The sequence below is a fragment of the Pteropus vampyrus genome, unplaced genomic scaffold (genome assembly GCF_000151845.1).
Source record: "Pteropus vampyrus isolate Shadow unplaced genomic scaffold, Pvam_2.0 Scaffold504, whole genome shotgun sequence".
Classification (NCBI taxonomy): domain Eukaryota; kingdom Metazoa; phylum Chordata; class Mammalia; order Chiroptera; family Pteropodidae; genus Pteropus; species Pteropus vampyrus.
The window spans coordinates 50,580-70,498 of NW_011889285.1; the positions used below are offsets into that span (position 1 = coordinate 50,580).

At 37.4% G+C, this 19,919-nt stretch overlaps 3 protein-coding genes across 3 annotated transcripts; all 3 read right to left on the bottom strand.

The window, feature by feature from the left end:
* Nucleotides 1-4,991: 4,991 nt before the first annotated feature.
* On the bottom strand, nucleotides 4,992-6,307 carry LOC105307592 (hemoglobin subunit beta). The gene is made up of 3 exons (XM_023524876.1): nucleotides 6,136-6,307; nucleotides 5,783-6,005; nucleotides 4,992-5,170 (listed from the first exon to the last, which is right to left on the bottom strand). The coding sequence occupies exons 1-3, from the start codon at nucleotides 6,225-6,227 to the stop codon at nucleotides 5,042-5,044; spliced, it is 444 nt and encodes a 147-aa protein (XP_023380644.1). The 5' UTR covers nucleotides 6,228-6,307; the 3' UTR covers nucleotides 4,992-5,041.
* Nucleotides 6,308-11,953: 5,646 nt separating this feature from the next.
* Nucleotides 11,954-13,630, bottom strand: LOC105307557 (hemoglobin subunit beta). The gene is made up of 3 exons (XM_011383105.2): nucleotides 13,460-13,630; nucleotides 13,107-13,329; nucleotides 11,954-12,209 (listed from the first exon to the last, which is right to left on the bottom strand). Exons 1-3 carry the CDS (start codon nucleotides 13,549-13,551, stop codon nucleotides 12,081-12,083), a joined length of 444 nt encoding a protein of 147 aa, XP_011381407.2. The 5' UTR covers nucleotides 13,552-13,630; the 3' UTR covers nucleotides 11,954-12,080.
* A 4,668-nt stretch (nucleotides 13,631-18,298) lies between these two features.
* On the bottom strand, nucleotides 18,299-19,492 carry LOC105307559 (hemoglobin subunit epsilon-2). The gene is made up of 3 exons (XM_011383106.1): nucleotides 19,401-19,492; nucleotides 19,057-19,279; nucleotides 18,299-18,427 (listed from the first exon to the last, which is right to left on the bottom strand). Exons 1-3 carry the CDS (start codon nucleotides 19,490-19,492, stop codon nucleotides 18,299-18,301), a joined length of 444 nt encoding a protein of 147 aa, XP_011381408.1.
* Nucleotides 19,493-19,919: the final 427 nt, after the last annotated feature.

Below are 19,919 nucleotides of genomic sequence, written 5' to 3' on the forward strand. Positions count from 1 at the left end.
ATATCCCTAAATTTACTGTGGGTACTTTAGTATGTTTTCCATCCAAGCTGGAGAGTAGCCTTACAGGCCTTGTAATGAAGTCTGGTGAACGCCTACAAGACTACTGTTTCTCACTGGCTCTCCAGGTCACTACACTGACAACAGCCCCAGGGCTTCATTCATGGAAAACAGATTTCTTAATCCATAAAGCTGGCTTTGTGGAATCTATGGAAGACTATCTCTACCTACTTTCTTGAAAGGCTACAGCATGCTCGATGTTACTTTTAACACTTGCGAGAGGTCTATATTCTCAATGTGAGGATCTGAGCTGATGACTCTGAATTGGCCTTTCCTCCCCAGGAAGAGTTGTAGTTACTTTGTAAATTAGTTCCCCCAGATAGAGGCCTAAACTGTTATCTGTGTCTATGATTTTTGTTTGTTTGTTTTATTTGTTCTTGCCTTCAGTTTTACATCCCACATACAAGTGAAGTCATAATGTTCTCAATTTTTTCTGACATTTTGTTTAGCATGGTTATATCAAGATCCATCCATGTTGTTTACATGTCAGTATTTCATCTTTTCTTATGGCTGAATAATATTTTAATGGTTACCAGAGTGAAAGGGGTGGAGAGAAGAGATAGATAAGGGTAAAGGGGGGGTCAAGTATTTGGTGATGGAAGGAAATTTAATTTTGAGTGATGAACACACAATGTGACTTACATATGACGTACTATTGAATTGTGTACTCGAAAACTATATAATTTTATTAACCAGTGTCACCACAATAAGTTAAATAACTAAATAAACAAACAAACAAACAAATAAATAAATAAAATCTGGTGGAAAAAATCAACAAACAAAACAATGGAACATACTGAATATACCCACGTATCTATGAGATCCTGAGTTGTAGCAACAGTAACATCACAAAGCAAAAAAAAATAGATTGATGATATTTTGAAAAGTCATTCACTACTTGAAATAAAGCAAAGCCATATTTCTATCACCTTCCATATGCAAAACAGAATCTTAAATAGAGTATATATTTAAAAATTAAAATAAGTTAACAAAATGAGAAAAAAATTTTGTTTAAATATTAGAGAAAGAAATCTTCAATCAGTTCTCCAGGTACAAGGTATGAAAAGAAAATAAAACATTTCAGCTCAATGAAAGATACCACAGACAGAGTTAACACAGAGATAATAATGTAGAAAAGCATTTTTAATATTTAAAGTCAGTTAAAAAGAAATCTGGAAATTTATCAAATGATAGGACAATAATTAAAAATTGAACAAGTTATATGAATAGGTAATTCACAAAAAGTGAAGACTGAATTGCCCAGAAGAGAATTAAATGATTCTTAAATAAAGTAGTAATTAGATAAATTTTAATTTTAAAAAGAAATGGTATCACTTCGTGCTCATAACGACAAAACATTTGACAGTTGAATAAAATCAATTGTTGAATAGGAAATTATAATAGGAATACAAACTGTATGCGAAGTTCATGAAAACTGTCTGCCAATATTTACAAATTAAATATTAATAAATATTATGAGCAAGTAATGCTACCTATGTTTATATAACCCAGGCTATTTGGTTTCCTATAAAAGAATGAATTGAAAGATGTTCATTTTATTGAAATGAAATGTTCATGTTGGTGAAAATGGGAGACAACCATAATGTCCATCACAAGAGGGATGACAAAGTAAAATGTAATAAATACTATTTTTGTAGTTGCGAGAAACAATCAACTAGATTTTCATGTAACATATTAAGAAAAGCAAACAAAAATGAGACTGTCTAGGAAAATGCAATTTGTGTAAATAAAGTACATATAATCATTGTGTATTTTATAAGAGTATATAAATATTGTTTAAGGATAACAATGTCAAGATGAAAGAGAAAGGAGAAACTTTTTTTAGAGTGGTGTTGAAAATTGTCTATAAAGTAAAAAGTATACTGAACCCAACTCTGTGCTTGAATTTCAAAATCATTATCATCATAATCATCATAGAAATGAAAACTAAAAGGAAGTAGTAATCCAAACAATCCTTCTGTTTGAATATGGGAGAATAAAAAAGATAACCTTCTTGTTTGCCAATATCTGAGTAAGGTGAAAAATCTATCAAGTTTATAAAGAGTAAAAACTGTTAACCCAAGCAATTGTAAAGTCTGTCCTACTTTCTTTGTTGATTTCATAAACCTCTAAATACTGCTTTATTGTCTGCTAGTTCTAATTGGGATTTTCTTACCTATTACCCTACACACTTTATTGACAAGCACTTACTGTATGCCAGGTTGTCAGTTATCAATGGATCGTATCTCAATTCAAATTCATTCTTAATTGCCTATTCTGTAATAATGGAGGTAGACTCTTGACAATTTTCCTTTCTGGATTGCACGATGTTAAGTTTTGTCAGTAGAGTGTGCTGGAGAGGCACTAGAGGAAGAAGGGAATTTTCTTCCTGGTTCTGATGTGATCCTCTAGTCAAGGTCCTGCAATAATCACTGTCTACTGCTTCAGACTATGGCAAGGTGCTCAGCTTCTGCTGTGACAACTCTAGCAGCACACATGGCTTTGCAGCAGGGTGTTTCAGCGCCAACACCTCCTGTAAATGGCTTCCTCCTACACTCCCTTGAGTGGCTTAGTAGTAGAGTGTGTCCTTCTTAAATTTTCCCATGAATCACTTCTCTTCGTGCACACTCAGTCGGTTTCATGGGTAGAGCTGAGGTGCAGTTCCTTCATATAGGTGGCTTCTGCTGGCACCCCAGGTAGGAGATTCTCAATAAATGCTGCCGAAATGGCACCTCCCATTCGATCGCTTCCCAAGCATCTCCTTTTAGAGAGCTTTGGAGCCTCCAGAGTTGTTTAATATTCTGTTGAGTCTTGGGTATGTTCTCTCTTAAGAGGTTTGAATATCAACTCCAGGAGAAAAACCTCTCCAGAGTGTTCTTTAATTAATTGCTCTATCTCAGAACTAGGAGCAGTAACTACTCCTTATGTCTTCTATTCTTACATCTTTAGAGTCTTCTTTACTCCTTATTGACTTGTCTTCCATTTCTCCATTCTCTAGTTATTGTTAACAATTATTTATGATTAAATTTCTTTTTTCGAATTGCTGTGTAGTCTCACACACATTCCTATCCAGGAAGTGATTGATACAGTAATTGTATCCTGACTAATACACTCAGCTGAGGCTGTTTGATGATGAACGAATCACACAGATTCCTGAATATAAGTTGGAGTGGGGGGTGCATGAATAGTACCAGCCAAGGAATATTATTTCTGGCTATAGTTTCTCTCTTTAAGATATCTCTTTCAGAAATCATCACCAATATTATTAATAACAGCACTCTACCCTTATTTTTCATAATAATTATAACAAAAATACTATTTAAATTACATTTGCTAAGCTATGCGTTAGGCATTGTGAAGGGCCAGATGTTGCCATAAAAGTTTTTGTACACTTTATCTCATCTAATCCTTACAGTCATACCATAAGAATGATATATGTAATTTGGGGTATTTTGCAGGTAAGAAAAATGAGGTTCAGGAAACAAAAGTGATTTCCATAAGGTCAGAGCTCATAAGTGGTAATGTTTTCAATTCAGCCTGTCTGATTTCAAAGCTTATGTTCTAAGCTGCTATAATATCCCACCTCACTTATCAGTTCTCAGTACAAGCATCTCTTATGCATAATGGCTAAACTGTATTCTTTCATTTACGGATTTTTAATTTTAAATATATCCCCCAATGTGTTTACCAAAGTCCATAATCGGATTCTATCCATCCTGTCCTATCTTATCCCCTTGCAGGCAATTTTGCTTCAATTGTCTTCCCTAGTTATTTGATATTCTCAGAGTACCAAACACATTACTGTATTTATCAGTGATTTGGCATATGCGCATCTCCCTTTCCATTTTTTCTTTTTCTTTTTTTCTCTTTCTGACAAATATCTGCTCAACCTTATCATCCATTTCACAGTGAAGTCTGCATCCTCTTATCTCATAAAGCCTTGCACTCACTCATTTATAGTCTGTTAGATGCCTTACTTTCAGAATCTTCCTAACTAGATACAGAATTGGGGTACAGGAGGAAACAAGAATCACTCCAAGTTCATATATTATCTCCAGAATCTAGCATCCACATAAGTGGCTATTGAATGAGGAAATAAAATTAGGATGTGAGGCTGATGGTAACACTATTCTAATGAGTATGCTAATGACACAGGCAAAGAGTCATCAAAGTTAGGATAAGGAAGAGAACAAGATATGAACGCAAAACATTTTGAGAAGAACAGAATTTTTTTGGCGTAAGCCGATAACAATATTTCAAGACAGCAGTAAATAAATATCAAGCCTCAAAAAGCCCCACAGTCTTATAATTACTGCAATATTAGCTGCTCCCTCCTAAACACAGACTGTAAAAGTCTCAAGGGAAGAGACAGAGAAACTGCCTTCTCCTGCTCTTCAATTGGATCTCTATAAGATGATGGAGGGATCTAGTATAAGAGTGATCTGAGAGGAAGGGTGATGGGGACAGCAAAACACATTAGGTAAAATCTTACAGGAACAGAGGTGTCTTAAGGCAGAAGAACTTAGAGGATTTAGGGCGGTGAGTTTCTAGGCAACTGAAGAGGGAGAAGACATTTATAAGGGTAAATAAAATAACTGATTTAAATAGAACAAAGCAAAAATCTAACCACCAAATCAAGCTTCAACTTGAATCCTTTTTGTGAGGAAAACGAAGAATAGGCAGCAGGGTCTGTTTTCCACGTATATTAACTATTTACTACCTCTCTTTTCATGGACTCTAAGATATAGAGATATTTGCCCGAAGTCTGACCTAGCTCCTCATTTTTTTTTTTTTATGTCTTAAAAGCCTTGTCTATTCATCTGCCCATATGAGTGAGAGACACAGAAATAATTTTAAAACACCAGTGCAATGAAAATAAACGCTTTTTATTAGGCAGGAATCAGGTGCTCAAAGCCCTTTATGAAATTCTGATGTCTCGTTGTTGGGCTCTGAGATGAAAGAGGCCTTTCCTGGAAAGCAGAGTTCAGTGGTACTTGTGAGCCAGGGCATTGGCCACCCCAGCCACCACCTTCTGATAGGCAGCCTGCACCTGCGGGGTGAATTCCTTGCCAAAGTGACGAGCCAGCACACACACCAGAACGTTGCCCAGGAGCTGTGGGGGAGAGACAAGAGACATGGTCATGGTGAGCAGATGGACCCAGTTTGGACTCAGTACTCCAGCTTCATCTCAAGCTGTGTCCCTTGAACTTAAGCAGAAAATGGATCTTAGATGTTATTGATGCAAATTCACCCATATCAGCCTGAATTTTCACTTAGTAACTTTGCTTGCTTTCTGCCTTAGCTCAGAACTTACAGTATCACTGTTATTCTTTAGGAACCATGCCAGGAAGGAGTAACACATTTTATCCTCCTTGCTTTGAAAGAAAGAGATAAGAAGAAAGAAAGTATTAGATAATTTTTAAGTGAATTAAAAGAAGATTTTTTTAATTAAACACTCAAAAAGTTTGCTTAAAAATAAAGAGAAGAGATTGCAGAGAACAAAATAGAAAAACAGGAATGAGTAAAAGAAAACAATGATTGTGAGCAAAGAGGTCAAAAGAAACTAAATGGTCCTGCAGAGTCCATAGTGATACAATCAGAATATCTGTTGTACATTGTAAACTGCATCCTCTGCATCGTGGCATTTATGCCCTCTCCCCATGATGTAAGCCTGACTCTAAAAAAAAGATGAAAAAAGAGACCTTTGAGGGTCCCAGAGACTCACCCTGAAGTTCTCAGGATCCACGTGCAGCTTGTCACAGTGCAGCTCACTCAGCTTAGCAAAGGTGCCCTTGAGGTTATCCAGATGCTGCAGACCCTCACTGAAGGAGTCTAGCACTTTCTTGCCATGGGCCTTCACCTTAGGATTGCCCATAACAGCAGGAGCAGAGGACAGGTCCCCAAAGGAGTCAAAGAACCTCTGGGTCCAGGGGTAGACCACCAGCAGCCTAAGGGGTGAACACAGCACAGAGGACACACGATGTCAGTGGCTGTCAGAAACCCAAGGCACTGCGCTATCTCCACACTCCCAGCTTCCATTTGCTCTCCTTATGTTTGCCTTATAACCTGGATACCAACCTGCCCAGGGCCTCACCACCAACTTCGTCCACCTTCACCTTCCCCCACAGGCCGGTGACGGCAGCCTTCTCCTCACCACTCAGATGCACCATGGTGTTGGTTTGTGTGGTTGCTAGTGAACAGGTTTGTGTCAGAAGCAAACGTAAGCAGCAGCTGGTCCTGCTCTTCCTTTTATGCCCAGCCCTGGCTGCTGATGTCCCTGCTCCTGTGAGCAGATTGGCCCAGGATGGGGTGTGGTTCTGCAGGGTGAGGCCTAAATGATAACAGTCATACCTGTCGTCGGCAGTTCTGGCACTAGCTTATGAGTCTGACTTCAGACCCTCAGCCCTCTCTCTAGGTGTCTGCAGGTCCTATCTCAGCAATACAAATTGCTACTTAAAATCATTCTCGAAAAATTTACTTATATGTTTTTTAGAAACACAACCTGGTAGTCTGTTAGAGATTGTCTCTTCAATTTTCTTATTCCACAGATGAAGACAGCAAGATCCAGACAGTGGAAGGAATGTGCCCCACTGTGGTTCTACTTAAGAGTGTATGGATGGATCTCCTGTGTCTCTAGATTACACAAAATATTTACAAGGACAGAGTGGATGAAACTTCTGCCCAGGCTCAAAGTTTATCTTTCTTTTCTTGGTTTGGATTAAATTCTTCTGGTAAGAAAGTAGGTACTCGTTCATTTGTTTTTCTTAATTTAGTCACATAACCAAATAAATAATGATTGAAAAATAGAATAGATATAAATCAATAATGTGCTGTGAAACAGTTACACTGTTAGGTTTTGGGATTCCACAGATGGAAACATAGAGATTTTTCAATATTGTAAGAAATACAAATAAATGAAAACCCAATTACAACCCAAAATCATTAGTAACACTGAGGGAAGTAATATTTTCAAAGACTCACCAGAATCATATAATTGATTTCTTCCTGGACTGATGTGGGAAAGTGTCAGAAAAATGAGAAGTTTCTCTGTGACTTAAAAAAAGGGGTAGGAAAGAAGAAAGGCCTTCCAGCCTTGGTTCATATTATATTTTTTCCCTTAGGCCACTACGAATGCTGTGTGCATAATCATTTTTTTTATTCAAATTCATCACCCATAATCTTACTTTCTCTGTATATTTTGTTTGTTTAAAGCTTATTTTACAATAATGTATGTTTTTCTCCCTATTGGTTTCCAATACCCATTCACCCCATCACCTGTTGAGCTCTTTTTCCCCATGTAAAAGCCTGTTGACTTTCCAGGCCAGGAAAATTATCTGAAGTGTAGAATTCTGCCCCTTACTATTAAGTGATACAATGAAGATCAAAACAGTAAGTATGTCTGAGCTCAGCATAAAACCTCCAAGTCCCCAAGTCCCCTCAGCATAAAACCTCCAAGCCTGCTATTTATTTTCCCTAATTTTCATCATCTCTATTTCCTGCATCTTTTCCCTTCCAGAATTTCCACTTTCTTTCAATAAGGAAAGGACCATATATTTTTTACTTTTATGTTTTTCCTACCTTAGAATCTTCTCCTTATTCTGGTGCCTTGATGACTAGAATCATCCTTCCCTCTCTTTTGCCATCACTGGTAACAAACATGTAACAGAAATCGCTCATCCTTTCAGCTCTGATACTATAACTCCAACTTAAAATATATATATATTTTATATATTTTATGTGAGCCAGAAGAAAAGAGCTTTTCAATTTCTGGTTGTTCCAATTAAATTATTAAAAATCCCACTTCCATTCCTTCATTCTCCAAAATACTTTCTCCAGCATTGTTAGATAAATAAAGATTCCTCAGCCCTTTTACCTGTCTCAAGGCCCAGCAAGTACTTGTGAGCAAACTCACTCCGATTATTCTCAAATGCGTAAGAAAGGCTTGGTTCTTGTCTGGCTCTCTGGAGGTTAGGTCAGAATTACATGCCCATGAAAGACTATAGGTATGAAAGGGGTAGAATTTAAACATTTTCTATTAATATGCATTCTTCTCTAAAACCCTGGAGCAAAGAAGATCCCATTATTGCGCTAATCCTGGGAAAAGATTCCATATGTTGACTTTTGGGAAAAGAGGTATTTTGAGTGTTTTAAATGTTAAAAACAATAATAACAACAGCAAAACACCATTTGTTTTGATCTTTTGATTTTGAGTTTTGTTTTATTAAATTTAAACCTCCTTTAGCTTTATCATTGTTTTACACTCAGATTGTTTTCAATACCCTGTTTCACACCCTGATGTCAGAGGTCTGCCATATGTACGTGAAAGGAGGTCTTCTAAGGAAAGTTTGGACATGTCTTTTGCAGGAACTCTGTGTCATGGAAAATTCACAGGACTTACTAAATAATAGCATAGAATATGTTTGTATTTTCCTGTAAAGAGCCACATTGGTAAGGCTGTAGCTTTGCCACCTTGATCAATAGAAATTAGTTCCTACTTAAAGACTTCCTCTACCATTTCCTGTTCTCAGAAAAGGTTCCCCTAAGTTCTATTGTGTCTTCTTCCTTAAGCCTTCTTTGGCCATGAATGACCTATGGCCACTCTTTTATACTGGCAGTAGTCACAGCTACCCTCATTCTGGTTTCAGGACAGAAGTCGCTACACTGCTGCTTAGTATAACTGAAGAGTGAAACAGACTTTTCCTTCTGTTACTCATAACCCTGCAGGGACAAGGTTGCAAGTTGTAATAAGACATCAAAAGCTCAGACGTACCATACAAAAATAAGAAAGAATGAATAGTGATGAAAGTGGTTATGTTCAGAGCCTCGGGCTCAAATCCAGGTCAGCATTCAAAGGTTCTGGAAAGCTGCTTAGGCCTATCTTCACCATTGTGAGCTTACTTCTACCACAGGATGTCTGCTTTACTTTGATTCCAGCCCTACTACTGAGCACTAAACACACACACACACACACACACACACACACACACACACACACACACACACAGAGTCTCAATGAGAGAGACAGTTTTCTTCCTTTACTACTAATTCCTAATGTTCTATACCAGAATGGACTTAGTCTGAGTATGAATAAGAGGATAAGTATTACCTTCCTTTAAGAGAATCATGGCACTCACCCAAAGATGTGTGGTTTTGTCATTTGTTTAAAAAGATTACACTCAACTAGAACACTTTCATACATGCCCTAGTGTTCAATTTTAAATTCCCCAAGAAAATCATTTCAGCAATATAAGCTGTATTTTTCTTGGTGGAACAATTATTTTTAATTCTTCTCTCCCAAATGTATAGTCTCTTAGTCTCCTCAGCTTAGCATCTTTTCAAAAATTAAATTAAGTTAATAAAATTAAATAAAATAAAAATATTCTAAAAAGGACAGAACTCATAGAAACAAAGAGCGTAAACACAGGATGGCTTAGGAATCGAGAGTCTAGCTCATTTTTTTAAGCCATATTTCTCTCTATAAAGCAATAAAATCAACATAGCCATAACGTAGATAAAGTCTATTCTAAATGTTACAGAACAATTAACTTTTCTGTTTATAACTTCCACATTACCCCAATACTTCCATCATTGGGAATTAGCTTTGTTTACCTCATTAAGTGGGCCATAATGTTGATTTGTGAAGAGCAAATGGGAAGTCTTTCCCAACTTAAAATTGAAACTGTACATGTATAGAGGCAGAATCTTGGCTTCAGTCTGGGCACTCTTTACAAATATGTAAGGCATTAATTCGTAAGTCCAAACCTCCAGGGCACTGCTCCGAGGCTTAAGAGATGGATGATCTAGAATATTATGCTAAATTCTCTTGACTTTAAATTGAATTATTTTGAAATATTTATAGAACCTAACTCACAGTATTATTTTGTTCCTTTCTTTTTCCATTCTCTTCTCTCCTCCTCTCTGGTCCTCTCCTCTCCCCTTTTCTCTCTTTCTTTTTCTCTCTCTCTCTTTCTCTCTCTCTCTCTCCCTCCCTCTGCCTTCTCTTTCTTTACATCTTTCTTTTTCACACACATACCCCATTTTTATTCAAATATATTGAACATAGTCTATATAGCAACATGATAGGGAGGAAAAAGAAATAATCATTGGGTAAATTATCAAATAAAATAAAATCTTAAAGAATTTATTCTACTCTTAGACTTTGATAGAAGCTCTTCTCTAGCAAAGAATGAAAATATAATAACAACATGCCAAGTCTCTTTCCATCCATCGATATCCTCACTCTTAATGTGCAGACAGCAATGCCTGATATACAGTAATTGTTTGTGCTTGATGGAAGACAATCTAGTGATATTCTCCTGAAGTCTTCGGTATTGGAGTTAGACAGGAATCTCGACAAGAATCTAACTTCTTGTCTAGATTCATTGACCAGTTCCAAAGTTGAAGGAACAAAAGAGAATACAGAAAGTCTTATATATTTTTGTTTTTATTTATTATCATTTGGAAGAAAGAAGGGTACTTTGTTTCCCCTTTTCCAAACTATGAAACCCAGTTTCTCTTACCCTCTTTAAAATTCTCTGAAAGTCTCTTTTTCTTCAAATATCAATTCTTATCAGAATTTTTCTGTAGTCAGAAGTGTGAAAGTAATCTCCCTAACATTTCCCTGAGGGCTCTCTGCTTCTGGGATATGAGCCTGTGGTTCTTACAGATCCTATTCAAAATAACGAGTTTTCAGTGCCTGCTATGTACAATGACCTGAGAAGAAAACAAATGAATGTAAAAAGCCTCTGCCCTCAGGCAATTCAAAATATAGCAGAGAAACCATAAATTATAATATCGTCTATACACTGGTATAACAGGCAAAGTTATTATAAAAGCACTTTTATACAGAAAAAAGCAACAAGTTCTATTTCAGGTGGTCAAGCCTAAAATTAATTAACAGTAACATGATACATATTTAAAGAAATGCATTTAAGTTAGAAGCTTCTAGAAATTCTTCAAAGATATTTTACTACCTGTGAACAGAAAATAAATGTCTGATTGATGCTTTACTTTTCTATGTGCTTCCTCATTATATATTGTAGCATTAACACTCGAGGAATTCTATGCAATGGTCTAGTGTTCAGATTGTCTTCTGGTCCCAGGATTTCTAAACAAGGAATGATCAATTATCCATTTATTCACTTATTTCATTTAATAAGCATTTGTTTACTTCCTATATAGGAACTTAAGGCATAATAGTCATGTAGAATATTACAAAATAGGCAGAAATTTTATACCCTATGGATTATGAATGCAATGGATAAGAAGAAATTTGAAGGGGGGTCATTTTCGTAGGCAATATTGGAAAGTTCATTGAAGCCAGGATCGAAAAAGTCACAAGTGATATTCAAGCATTAAACTTTGCTTAAAGGGGAAGTGGGGGCAGAAACTAGTTTTGAATCTGTTTTGGGACAAGTGAGAAAGGGAGGTTATTCATTAGAGCAGAAACACATGATGGAGTATATAGCATTGTGGGCTACAATGTGCAGGCAAAGGGAGTAGAAAAAGAGTAAACATAATAGTTTCTTGAACAATCATTATGTCTCTAAATAAGCACATTGTATTTTAACTAATTATAGAAAACGGATCAAAACACTTGCCTGAAGGCTATATCTTAGATTTGAGGTCCCCCGTAGAACCCCTGTAATGGTAGTATTGTCTCCATATTTCAAATTTTCTTGAAAATTCCTATGCTTCGGAGGTAGGTGATCCCCCCTTTTTTTCTCATTTCCCTTGATCTCTTTGTATAAGACACAAGAACTCCCTATGTACAGATCCTCAGGGAGTATCTCATATCCCCAGAAAATAAAATGAAATATAAAATAAAATAATAAAATAAAACAAAATAATTAAATTAAATTAAATTAAAATAAAATAAGTGAAATGAATCAAAAAGTTGAGTTGAAAGTTCTTTATTAGGCAGAAGCCATACCCTTGAGGATGGACATTATTTCTCCAAGTTCAGAAGATGAAATCTAGAGGAAAAGAGCCTTCCAATGGTATCCAGGAAACAGGTCAAGATCTCAATGGTACTTGTGAGCCAGGGCAGTGGCCACACCAGCCACCACCTTCTGATAGGCAGCCTGCACCTGCGGAGTGAATTCCTTGCCAAAGTGGCGAGCCAGCACACACACCAAAACGTTGCCCAGGAGCTGTGGGGAAGAGACAAGAGACATGGTCATGGTGAGCAGCCAGACCTAGCTTAGATTCAAAATATTCTGGCTTCATCCCAAGCTGTGACCTTGAAACTTGAGCAGTTGCCAGGAGCTGCAGGGAAGAGGTAGATAAACATATATACATGATTAACAGAGAAATCAAGCTTGGCTTCTAAGAAAGTGGATCAACATTGTTTTCATTTTTTTTTCTGCTCATACTTGAGCTCAAATTAATTCTCAAGTTATTCCTACCAGCATAAATGAGTATATGTATATATGTACATATAATACAAATGCATATAGATAAATATATACTATATATTTTGTCATATATGTTATATATACTAATTATTGATTAATTAATGAGAATAAGATGATGGGCTGTCTTTCAGCAATTATTGCTGCCCTACTTCCTACTTCTGGTCTTTTTATGCTCAGATATTCACTTTCCTTTTCTTTGAGTCTGGACTCTATAAAGTTCTGATTATTTTTTTTAGTTTTGAAATTATTTATAGCCTCTAGAATAATATCTTGTGCCTCTCCTCTTTGAGGTGCATTTTCAATCCCTATACAGAGAAATTTTCCAAATGCGGAAGTAGTGGATGAGAGCTGATATGTGTAATTTGGGTACAGGGTAGGGAAAAGGAAATTGCGGGGTAAAAGAGAGAGAAAAGATGAGACATTAAATAAACAGTTAGATTTAAAAAGCAAGGTTACGAGAAAGAAAACAATATGAAATATTGAAAGAAAAAACAGAAAACTATACATTTGAAAAGAATTAAATGATGATGTATAGTAAAGTAAAAAGGAACATGTAGGAAGAACATGCAGGTAAAAGAACCAGAGTGAAAACTAGAAAGTGAAAATAAAAAACAGAACATCTCCTAGACTCACCCTGAAGTTCTCAGGATCCACGTGCAGCTTGTCACAGTGCAGCTCACTCAGCTTAGCAAAGGTGCCCTTGAGGTTATCCAGATGCTGCAGACCCTCACTGAAGGAGTCTAGCACTTTCTTGCCATGGGCCTTCACCTTAGGATTGCCCATAACAGCAGAAGCAGAGGACAGGTCCCCAAAGGAGTCAAAGAACCTCTGGGTCCAGGGGTAGACCACCAGCAGCCTAAGGGGTGAACACAGCACAGAGGACACACGATGTCAGTGGCTGTCAGAAACCCAGGGCACTGCGCTATCTCCACACTCCCAGCTTCCATTTGCTCTCCTTATGTTTGCCTTATAACCTGGATACCAACCTGCCCAGGGCCTCACCACCAACTTCGTCCACCTTCACCTTCCCCCACAGGCCGGTGACGGCAGCCTTCTCCTCACCACTCAGATGCACCATGGTGTTGGTTTGTGTGGTTGCTAGTGAACAGGTTTGTGTCAGAAGCAAACGTAAGCAGCAGCTGGTCCTGCTCTCCCTTTTATGCCTAGTCCTGGCCTCTGCCCTTCTTGTACCTGTGAGCAGATTGGCCCAGGACATTTCAGAAGTTCACTGGTTTGTGAGAAAGGAAGACACACCCTCATTTTCAGTTCCCTTCAACTGGCCTTCAGATCGGCTGTTTTAGGCCTTGTGTACCTTGACTAAGAAACTATTCTCCCTCTATTTATCTCCTTACATCATCTCTTTCAGCACTTACTTCTATAAATGTAGTATCAATCTCATTTATGCATAAATGCTTTAGTCTGATGTGGTGAAATGTATCTTAGAATTTAACTCATCCAATTTTGTAGATAAAAAACTAAATTCTAGAATGCAGAATTTTTATCAAGCAGACTCCATATGGAGCTTCTCTTTGTCTCTAGAGATATTTGTAAGTGGTTGGAATAGATAAATATTTTGCCATCATTTTAACTTGCCTTTTTTCTACCTCTTGAGTAAATACGTCCAGTTACAAAACTCTTTTTCCATTCCTTTGTTGAAATAAATGTTCATTAAAATACTGAAAAATATTATCTCTCTGTGAGCTGCTGAAATAGGTTCAAGAGCATGAATTATAATGGGAACAATTTAATGAAAGATAAAAATACCTGATACCGATAGCATAATTGTTTAAAACGATGAACTGACTAAAGAAAATGTAGAGAAATTGCAAAGAAAGATTTGCCTAATTCAGCTAGATTGTCTGACTGAGTTTCAGGGAAAATTCAAGTGTAGAAATTTTTTCATCTGTGTCCTCAGGAAAAAAAGTGAAGGTAAGACCCAGAAATGAAGATTCAAAGGAAATTTTACTCTTTTCTCAATTTAAATAATACTACAATGATATAAAAATACATACCCATCAGCTTAGCTAGAAGGAAAGAAGGAAGGGAGGGAGGGAGAGAGAAGAGGAGGAGACAGGCAAATGAAGAGGGAGAAAAGGAGAGAAGGAGGGAGAGAGGAAAAATGGATGGAAGAGACTCTCAGAAAGAAAAAGTGGAATGAAAAGGAAAGAGGAGGAAAAAGAATATAAAGAAAATAAGAGGAGAGATTGAGAATTCCAAAATTTGCTAAAGATGTAGATTAACAAAAACTTTTATACTTTGCCAGTGAGAGTGTAAAATTGCTCTGGGAAATATTTGCTAGTATCTACTAAAGCAGAATATATGCAAAACCTATGATCTAGTGATTATACTTTTAGATATACAAAAACGCATGCTTGTGTGTGTCCAAAGTCGTTACTAGGAATGCTTGTAACATCAATACGCGTAAGAATCTCAAGCTAGTAGTAACTTAAATGTTCCTCATTTAATGGAATAAATATATAATGGTTAGTAAAATAATAAAATATTACACAGAATTAAAAGAATTCACTACTGCTTCACATCCAGCAATATAGATGAATCATATGACATAATATTATCAGAGAGTGGGTTCCTCTCCTGGCGCGTTGTCCAGGTTCTTGATGTCTCAAACAAAGAATTGAGCAAGACACCGAAATACAGTAGAAAAGAAGTTTTATTAGAAAGGAAAGTACACTTCCAGATGTGGAAGCAGGCCTGAGCAAGAGAGTGTGGCTCAAAAGGCCTGGTAACAAAGACTTCAGGGTTTTATCCCTTTTTTGCTGTGGATAGTTACTTTTCTTAGAAAAAAAGTGGGCTTCCTTGATTAACAACTAAGATTGACAGGACTCAGTGATTCATCATTCTGCTTTCTGTGCATGTTTGTTCCCAGAATTGTTATAATGATATTAAATAACTTCCGGGCATATGCCTGATATTATAATGATGGTATAATGAGTTGAAGGTCGTTGGGGTCTTCATTGTGCAGGTGTGAATGACTGGCTTAAACTGGTACCTAAATCTCTGCCTACTGGTTTCTTTGTGTGAGTTAAAAAATGCCTTCTTGGCTTGCTTAATTGTGGGCAGATTAGGGCAGACCCCTTCTAAGATAGGATGACCTTAGTGTCTTTGCAGGCAGACCCCAAACCCCCTAAGTTTTCTGCCTACCTCTTTTCTAAAAACCATAAACCACCTTGCTAGCATGGGTGTTGAAGGACGAGAGGTCTCTTTTTCCATATCTGCTTCCTGCTGAGAATGGCCATAATCCCTGTCTACAGGGGTTTCATGGAGCTCTTTCCCTTTCTGCCTCTGTCAGGTTGAGGTCTTGGGTTTCCTGCTGAAGTGCCACCTCAGTCCCTAGACAAGGAAAAGAAAATACAAACTTGTTATTTAAATCATACATTTATTAATTTCTATTATTGATTTGCCTATTAAGTGAGTAAAGAGAAACAGTCTTGGTTAATACGTTTGTTAAAGAGTAAAAAGAAAGACCTTTGGCTTAAAGTTTTCCCCCCACTCAGACTCTAAGGGCCCTGCCTGGCTAAATGGACTGATGACCCTTATCAATAGCCAGAGGACAAGTCGCCAGGGCAATTATCAAGATTTGAGGGAGAGGGCATTTTTCCAAATAAAGGAGGGAAGAAAACTTAACTAGGTTTACTAAAAAGATTAACTCTGAAGAGATATCCCATTTCATTTCCTGCTAAAAGATTAAGAATTTTACAAGTGATGTCTAGTCTCAATAATATTGATTAAAAGTAACCAGAGACAATAATTCTAAGTATATGGTTTATATATAAAAAGTTGGGCCGTATGACTAATTCAGATCACAAGGGGGTGGATAATATACAATAGAAAGGTACAAAAGAGGCATGGCATGAATGATCTTTAAACTCTGTTACAGATTATTTTTTTAAACCTGAAAGCCAACAAAAACTATTGAAAATTTCAAGGAAGTGGGTAACATGATTTGATTTGTATTTTTCAAGAAGTATTCTGGCTTCAGTATACAGGTGGATTTAGGGATAGAGTAAATGAGAGACAAATAGGATGATAGTGTAGTAAGGTTGAAGTAAAAATGTCACCTTTATTATCAGGCATAAACAATGAATGATGTGTTAAATCACTGACATGGAGAACAAAAAGAGGGGTAAATTAGCAGGACTATGTTAGGAGAAGATAAGGAGTTCACTCTTGGACACATTGTATTTGATGCACTCTTGAGCAATCCAAAACAGGATATTAAGCAAATAGATTTATGGGTCTGAGGTTCAGAAAGAATACAATCAGGTCAAAAATATACAATGAAACAGGGCACAGAGAAACAAGTCACAGGGCATTGCATTAACCATCACCACTATCTTAAAAAAAATAACAGACAATAGACTTTACAAATATCTTCTTGAAACCTTGGAACTTGTGAAGTACAAATGATTATCTCATTTTACAAATGAGAAAATTAATTCTGAAAAAAAAAAGTAAACTAAACTTTGCGAGGTGATGGGTATGTAATTTGATCTTTGTTTGTTAATCCCAAAGCCCTGGCTTTTCACCTCTATGCTAGGAACCTGGGTGCAGGAATTTAAAGTGATTGCTACAAAAGCGGCCGTGGTCATTGCCAGCTCTAAACAAGAGACTTGTAGGTATTTTCTGTTCTCTCTATAGATTTCCTTCTTTTCATTCACCAGACAGGAAAACTGGCTATCATCTGTGATCTCCATTCTCTATTTTACTATGTACCAAGTCCTTCAGAATATTTGCCACAATGGCCTCTTAATTGTTTTTTTTTTTTAGTTTCATTGCTCCTATCAAAGTTAGTTCTTTCCCCACCATTTCACTATATTCTCGCCAAACTCCTCTAGCTATACCCAAGTTAGACCCTGTCTTTTTAGTTCTATACCAACACATGGATCATTTTTCCTAAAATTTCCTATTTATTATGTCCCCGTCACATTCAAGAAACTTCACTGGTTCTTTTTGCTTCTAACGATAGCATCTTTTCCTGCTTTTCTTTGGTCTCTCTAGCAGCTTCTCTAATTTTATACCACTCACTGCTTTTAAAGGGCCAATTTCTCTTCTGTTTCTGGTTCCAAGATTTGTCATTTTTCCATATAAATGAACTTTCCTTTCTAACAAAGGCTTAATGGAATTAGAAGTATGTTTCATGTCACAGAACTAGCAGATGAAACAGATTAAAAGCAAGGCAGTCACTTCATATGCCTCAGTGATGGTTCCTGCAAAAATACTATTGAAGACACTAGGGAAAGTTTTAGCCCCAAATTCACTGTATTATAGCTGATAGAAATATGTTTCGTATTTTTAACAGAAGTAAACTATAGGCCCCCAAGATCTCTATCCTGAGTTTATACAAATAAGAGCATATATAGGACCCACACTGTGAATCCTAATATGCCCCCACTCACGATCAACCATCTTATTGCATGTCTGAAGAGTATCTCTATTGCCTCCTTTTTCTAAAGACATTGCCCAACTCAGGAATCTACTTTCTCTTTCTAGGAGTAACTACCCCATTGAAGATACTCGTATTTGTAGAATCTCAGAAGAGTCTCTTTTCTATCCTCTCCGAACTCCCAATCTCTCCAAAACTTCCATTCCTGCAGGAGTGCTTTTTTTTTTTCTTGTTAAAGCTGAATCAACATAAAAGGTTAAGAGAGATAGAAAAGACAAAGACATTGTTTCTAATTTTTATTTCATTTTTAGCGTATAGGGGTTAATTCTAGAGGCAGAGCATTGCCCTTTAGTCCCCAGGAGATGAACTCTCCGAACACAGGGCCCCCTCTGGTAGGCACCAACAGAGTCAGACAGGCAACTCAATGGTACTTGTAGGCCAGAGCATTAGCCACAGCAGCTGTCAGCTTCTGCCATGCAGCCTGCATCTGTGGGGTAAACTCTCTGCTGAACTGGGTTGCCAAGGCAATCAATATCATGTTGCCAAGAAGCTGGGGAGAGAGTGGGGACAAAAAGAAAATAGTACATAGTAAAGAGAAGTCCTCAGGCTGGCTTTGCAACAATAGATACAACTCTAGTTTCCGCCCTGATAAGTCTAAGCACCTTTCAAATTTAGCCATGGATTCTTTTCAATTAGAGTGAAAAAATTTTGTTCAGACAAGTGTATATATTATTAATACAACTCACCAACAATGGAGTGACGCTCGATTCTTCTCTAAATTACTCAATTCTTATCTGTTCTGTTTCCAAACTGATGCTGGATTGAGGTCTTTTTCTTGTTTACAAGAACTATGAAAGTATGAACCAAAAGAATCCATGGCTAAATTTGTATTGTCTGGCCAAAAACATTTAACTCAATTTTGGCCAGTGCTCTTCACAACATGTATTGTTTCAGTAATATCAAATGGCCAGTTGTCTCCACTAGTCATAGCTATTACTCTACTTGGTTTTACCTATGATGTTTGAAACAACCTAACTGCCAAAATCTAGCTGTGTCCTGAAGTACTACTTCCCAAAAATATCTCTATAGAATAAGGCTTCAGTGCCAGTGTTTCTTAACATATAGATGAAACAAATATCTAGATTGAAAGCAGAAAACACAAGCATGCCCAGAACTCACTTTGAAGTTCTCAGGATCCACATGCAGCCTGTCACAGTGCAGCTCACTTAGGTGAGAAAAAGTGCCCTTGAGGTCATCCATATGCTTAATAGCATTTCCAAAAGAAGTCAGCACCTTCTTGCCATGAACCTTGACCTTGGGGTTGCCCATTATTGCAGTTTCAGAAGATAAGTTGCCAAAATTGTCAAAGAACCTCTGGGTCCATGGGTAGACAACCAGCAGCCTATGGGATGAACATAGTCACAGACCTGATGAGAAGTCAGAGTATGTAAGAAATCAGACCAATCACTCTTTCAGGAACACTTTCTGCCTTTCTGACCCCTTCCCTAGCCACCAATGCCTACCTTCCCAGGATCTCGCCTCCGGCTACCTCCACATTCACCTTGGCCCACAAGCTAGCAATAGCAGCCTTCTCCTCAGCAGTAAAATTCACCATGGCGTCTGGGAGCTTTCTGGTGATCACAGATGAGCCAGAAGCTAGTCTGTGCTACTGCTTCTCTATGTGGCCTTTTATTCCTCATTTTTGGCCCCCAGACCCCTGCTTCTTCCAATGAAATAAGACTATTGGTCAATGGTGTTTTGTCACCACCAGGGGTGGGGTTTGGACAAGGAAACGGTCAGCAAGATGGACATTTGTGTTGCTGATAGTGTTAGGCAGCTCTATCAGGGGGATTCTGCTGTTCTCTCCCCTCCTATGTACTTTGCAATTCATATCTCAAGCTCCCCACCACCACTATCCCTGGTGACCTATAGGCTGACCATGAGACACAAATAGAATCAGGAAGGGTAAGAATTAGAAATCTGTTGGGTATTATGTCAGATGCTTACAAGACATTATTCTATTGTTTACCTAGGGTATGGAA